The following is a 6,000-nucleotide window of genomic DNA, read 5'->3' on the forward strand; positions in this document are numbered from 1 at the left end:
CCAGTTCCCCATACCCTCCCAGCCACTCATTTCTCACAAGTACACTCAGAGTAACAAGAACTGCAGAATTTTTTGTCATGAATACCCTATCAAAACTGGGATGCGTACAGTATCTTTGAAGGAAGGTAAAAGAACCAAAAAAAAAAAAAAAGGCAAACTATAAACAACAAAGGCAAGGCTTGAACTTAGTAGAGGGTGCAAGGGGGGAGAAGGGAAGTGGGACACAGTGCAAGAAAATGGGAAAGCTTCCCAGCAGAACTCTCAAACTGCCAAATCCCAAACCACACAGACTATTCAGTTCCAAATGCATCTGTTATAGCATTCAAGTTCAAAGTATACAAGTATAACAGAGTGCATAAGTATAACAAGGAAGACAAACGAGATAAAAAGCTAAACAAAAGTGGGGCCAATATTAAGCAGCCATTTAACTCTGAGAGAATAAATCAAAAGTAGCTGCTTTTCGAATTCCAAATAGTTCAAAATTCCAGAGTTACTGGAGAAGTATCCGGGGAAGAGGAGGACCTTTAAGGGAAAACGTTATGAAAAAATGGGTCTGGGCATCTTTAACTCTGTGGGATTGAGGATGTGAAGACTATAAATACTTTTATTTGTAATCCAAAGCAGAGCTTCAAACCCTGCAAAGAAAACTGTAAATCTATTAAACTACCTCACTGCTCTTTGTGGAATATTTTTAACAAATAGTAAAAGATATAGAAACGTGAAATGAAATAATAACGTACCACACCAAAAAAACAGATGGGAAAGAGAGAAAGACACACTAAATAATGTGCTATGTCTAATGAATCTGCAGCACATTTGTTTTAAAAGTTCCAAGTATTTAAGGCAAGGATCCAGGGTAAGGCTAAGGATCTACAGAAGAGAACTAGGGAAGAGAAACACAGATATCTCATTTAAACTTCAAGGCTGGCCGGGCGCGGTGGCTCAAGCCTGTAATCCCAGCACTTTGGGAGGCCGAGGCGGGCGGATCACAAGGTCAGGAGATCGAGACCACAGTGAAACCCCGTCTCTACTAAAAATACAAAAAATTAGCCGGGCGCGGTGGCGGGCGCCTGTAGTCCCAGCTACTCAGGAGGCTGAGGCAGGAGAATGGCGGGAACCTGGGAGGCGGAGCTTGCAGTGAGCCGAGATCGCGCCACTGCACTCCAGCCTGGGCAACAGCGGGAGACTCCGTCTCAAAAAAAAAAATAAATAAATAAAATAAACTTCAAGGCAACAACAACACATCTCTTCTCAAACTATGTCAAAGAGAAAATACTCCAAAGATTTCCAGAATTATGAAGGAAATCAAATTCTCCTACCACTTGTAAATCAGTTCCAGGATTTCCTCTAGGGGGTTATGCAACACAAGGCTTGGAGCCACATTTGGAGAATTGAACTCATCTTTAAAAAAAAAATCTGAATTTCTACAGTGAAACTATTTTATTTTACTTGAATGTGGGGCTGCATGTATGAAGAATGAACATCGCTGCCCCAGTGTACTGGTACTGTAGTTGTATACATCTTGAATGACCTGCGAAAATCTTACTTTTGCTTAGTATTAATACAAGTGATACATAACTATACTAAAGTTATAACAAACACTTTATTTTTATATTAGCTACCACTTATAGAGCAGCTACTAAATGTCAGCTTCTATACTTAGAACGTGATGCGTGCTAGTTTCTCATTCACTTCTCAGCACAGCTCTAGGAGGCAGATTATTTTATAGATAGGGAAAATAAGGCTGAGAAGGTAATTGATTTAACAAGGACACGCAGACCTGAAATGGCAATGTGAGAATCTGAAATCAGATCCTTTTGATATCAAAGGCTGTGCTTTATCTGCTCTGCTATATGTAATATTCTGATTCCGTAATATGTCAAATAACAGTTTATTAATGCAATCAGCTTTAGTATCTCTGATGGGCTTTACTTACCACCAAGTGAAGAAAAGCACCTTATAAAGAGCAACTCTAGAAATGGAATCTCATATCTGAAGATCATTATAGCCCAGCAAATTGTACCGGGTTACAAACTTGGTGCCTTAAATAGGGCCAGAGTCTAACCAAACAAAAAGTGATTAGCAAAATAAACCATAACAACCAGCCTATGGGAAAAATCCGTACCATAGAGGCTTATTTTCTCCATTTGGAAGATTTCATTTTACTAGACAAAGTGTATGGGATCACAAGCATTGCTGTTTGCAAAATTAACAATATAAACAGGAAAGTGTTAACAGCTCAAATTAAATATAGGGAAAGCAATCCTAACATCCTAATGTAGCTAATTTTATTTTCCCTACGTTTACTCTATTCACCAAACATTTGTTCAACTGCATGTTGAACCGTTATGTTTTTAGGCTGTAAGATCTTTCACGACGAAAGAGTCCAAGTAAAAGAAGTGTTTCATTTGCCTGCATAGACTCTGGTCAGTAAGCTCTCCATCACACTTCTTATGACCAGCGTCATCACTGTCATAACTAGGGGTTTAATAGCATCTCTTAACTGAAAAGGTCTGTTTTTTATTTTACCAAATTAACAAACTTTCTTCTTTAACTGAAAACTTACACAAGCGAGTGATCTTCTTTCTGTTACATGGAATTTTGCATAAAAAATTTTTCCAAGTACACTCTACACATTTTTTAGAAAGGCATGATAGTTTCCTATAGCCCTGATTCAGTTTTTAAAATTGCTGTTTAAATGTGAAATCTCACACAATGACAATTCGTATTTTTTCAGGCACTAAACTTTCTTCTGTTATTAAATGTAAACTTAGCTGAAACATACGTAACTCCAATATCAGTAAAGAATCAGAGATTTTCAAATAAGACCAAAGGAAAACATTCAAACATAATGTTATTGTATACTGAAAATACTTACATGTGTCAGAAAGTAAATTCCTTTCTCCCTTAATCAAACACTCAAGAATCGGGCTACAATTTATCCACTTCACTACAATTTTGTTCAATTATTACAAATTTTAATTTTTTAAGTTTTCCAAGCAACATTAGTAATATTATTTCTGATTTATGAGTCACTAAGACAAATGGCTAATACATAAAGAGTATTTGCATTATTAAAATTAAAAGTTTTCAGAGATCAATTAATAGTGCTATAAATGAGTCATTTAAAATTAACTCCCAGTCCCTGTCTTTTCCTCCGCTTTCCAGAGGAACTATTTCTGAACTGTCCCAATGAAAAGTATTTTTGTCTGTGTTGAGCTTTGAGAAGGCTATATTTTTAGAACACCAATATTACACTATCACCCATAGGGTAGGCATAAAAAAACACTGCTTTCTGCTGGTGAAACTTAGTGACCCCGTCCCTTGGAGTTGGCACATTCAACTGTCAGCTGCCTCCCAAGGGACAACCCACAGTCGTGAAGTGTACCAGTAAGTGCTCCACATTCCCACTGGGGCCTTCTATCTTCCTAAGAGTCTTCTCTGACGGGGCTGTGCCCTGCCCAGTGAAACAAAGGACCGAATATTTTCTCAAAAATGTTTAAAAATTTGACCCATGTAACGCGAACACTCCACACTCACGGAAGTGGGCAGAAGGGGGAGGGGGCAAAAAAGGAAAGAAAAGCTTCTTCAGCCTTGGCGTGGAGCAGCTGCTGTTCCTTACCCAGACGGGACAGTCGTGGACCACCAGTTTGACATTCCCAAACGCACTGGCCTGATACTCGGTGAACACTGGACGCGCGACCGTGCTGGCCGCGTTCAGCAACAAGCTGCTCTCGTCCCCCGAGACCAGAGGGCTTCTCCCCAGGTAAGTGCGGATGAGACCCGACGGCCGGTTGTCCTGGTGGAACGCGTCCCCCTCGTTCCCCAGCGCCACGATGTGGATGGACCTGCACGGACAGAGAGGGGGCGAGGGGAGAAGGGAAGCACGGTCAGCGCGCGGGTCTCTCCTCGGAACAGGAAGTGCGGGGGACAGCGCGCGGCTAGGATGGGCACCAGCCCCCGTCCCTGGGGCGCACGGCACGCGCTGGAGAGAGACAATGGCAGGACGGCGGCGCGTACGTACATGATCTCAAATCCAAGGGCAGGGCGGCGACTCGGAGAAAAGCAGCGGCTTACGGCCTCGCGGGGCCCCCGGGCGGCGAGTTCACCCGCAATCCGCTCATCCCCGGCCGCGTCCCTCTCGCGCGCCTCCACCGCGGCGGGGCCGACGCAGAGCGGGGCCGGGGCCGCGCCAGCCAGCAAGCGAGCCGGACACCAGGGTGGGCTAGCGGGCGGGGGGCAAGCTGCTGCTACTCAGAGACTGCCCGGGAACATCGCCGGGCGCGGGACCGCCGCGCAGCCCCGAGTGGACGCAGCTGACCGCAGTCCCCTCTCCGCCGCGCCTCCTCGGCTGGCAGCTATCGCCTCCTGCTGCTGCTGCTGCTGCTGCTCCTCCTCCTCCTCTAGGCAGAGAAGGGGGGTCGGGGAGATCGGGGCCTCCGCCCCCTCGGCGGACCGGGCGAAGCACGTGCCGGCCCCGGGGGTCGGGCGGACACAGGGAACGCGCTCCCCGCCGAGGCCCCGGAGCTCCCGCGGCGGCGGCCGGACACAAAGGAGTGGCCCGCGCGGGGCGCCGCGGAATATAAATTAATAAATACAACGCCCCAGCCCGAGAGCTCCCGACCGCCAATCCGCCTGCAGCAAGTTTGTTCAACTCGCAAGGCCGTAACCGGAGCCAGGAAAGGGGGGTGGGGCGATGGGGCCCCCGCTCACTCCGGACTGGAAAAAGGAGGTTAGGGAAGCTAGGGATTCTAGCACGAGTGCCGCCCAAGCAACCCGATTTTCCCCCCTCTTGGCTTTGACCGAAAGTGCTTTACCACGACTGCCGCTTTGTCATTTGTCAACATGCGCTACTGCTGTTTTCTAAAATCATACTTGTGAGAAAAAATAAAGGCAACATTCATGCCGCTGCAGAAAGGGTTCTTTGTTCGCACACCAATTAATTTGCTAATGTCGCCTTGGGGGGATTATTTACTATTTCGAGCTATATTTAGCGTATTTTAGCGAAAACTTCAGGATTTTAAATGCTGGGATTTTTAGTGTGATCGTTTTTAAAGGAAGTTATGTATGGGGGTTTAATGTGTTGGTGAGTTAAATGCTAGTTTACTTGGAGATTTTTCTGTACACATTATGGACACATATTTAATAATAGCTCCGCAGACCAACTGAAAACATAATCATGTAAATGCAAAGATACTTTAGATTCTTTCATAATAATGCACTGAAGTAAAGGCTATGAATATCCCTAGCGTGCTTCAAACTACCTCAATACAAACGAACACTGGGATCCACTTACTAACACCAAAATGGGCCAGCGATTACTCTGGGGTTAGACTCCTCCATACAGTATTAAAATTCTAACCAGTACCTTACTCCGTGTTAAAAAGAGTTCTTGCTTATCCTTTTATCTATTTATTTTTCCCTTCTGTAAAATTGGACTGTTTCTTTTCTCAACTGAGCTATTTTGAGGGTATGAAAGAAGGGGTATTGAGTAGGGTAGTAAAAAACTAGGGTAACAGCTTTTTATTATGGGCCCTTATTGCTCGGTTGAAAGTAGTTTAGTAGTTTCTCGTGCTCAGAGAAGATATAATAGCAGACATTCTTTATGTGGTCACTAATTTTTTTAAATCTAATTTCCCTTTGCATTTTCTATGATTTCTCTTTTAGTCTCTAGAACCTAAACCATCCTTAAAAATTCCAGCATTCAGGATCACTTTTTCTCTTGGGTTAATGGAAAATATATTTTCTCATCAGTCTCTTCCAGAAACCCATAAGTCAAAAACAAAGACACTAGAATGGATGAATGGGTAAAGAAAATGTGGTATACACATGTAATGGACGATTAGCCTTTAAAAAAGCAGAAAATTCCTTCATAAACTACAACATGGATGAACCTTGAGGACCTCGTGCTACGTGGAATCAGCCAGTTGCAAATCACAAAAAGTGATTCCATTTATAGGAGGTATCTAAAGTAGTCAAACTCTTAGAAACAGAAAGTAG

General features: G+C 43.8%; 1 protein-coding gene across 1 annotated transcript in view; it reads right to left on the reverse strand.

The window, feature by feature from the left end:
* RHOBTB3 (Rho related BTB domain containing 3) overlaps window positions 1-4,537 on the reverse strand; it is a 64,197-nt gene extending 59,660 nt beyond the window's left edge. The window contains exons 1-2 of the mRNA XM_050795412.1: window positions 4,025-4,537; window positions 3,623-3,848 (exon numbers count right to left, since the gene is read on the reverse strand). Coding sequence (XP_050651369.1) covers window positions 3,623-3,848; window positions 4,025-4,026 — 228 coding nt within the window. The 5' untranslated portion in view covers window positions 4,027-4,537. The remainder of the gene's footprint in view (window positions 1-3,622; window positions 3,849-4,024) is intronic.
* Between the last annotated feature and the right edge of the window lie 1,463 nt (window positions 4,538-6,000).

This window comes from Macaca thibetana, chromosome 6 (genome assembly GCF_024542745.1).
Source record: "Macaca thibetana thibetana isolate TM-01 chromosome 6, ASM2454274v1, whole genome shotgun sequence".
Lineage (NCBI taxonomy): Eukaryota > Metazoa > Chordata > Mammalia > Primates > Cercopithecidae > Macaca > Macaca thibetana.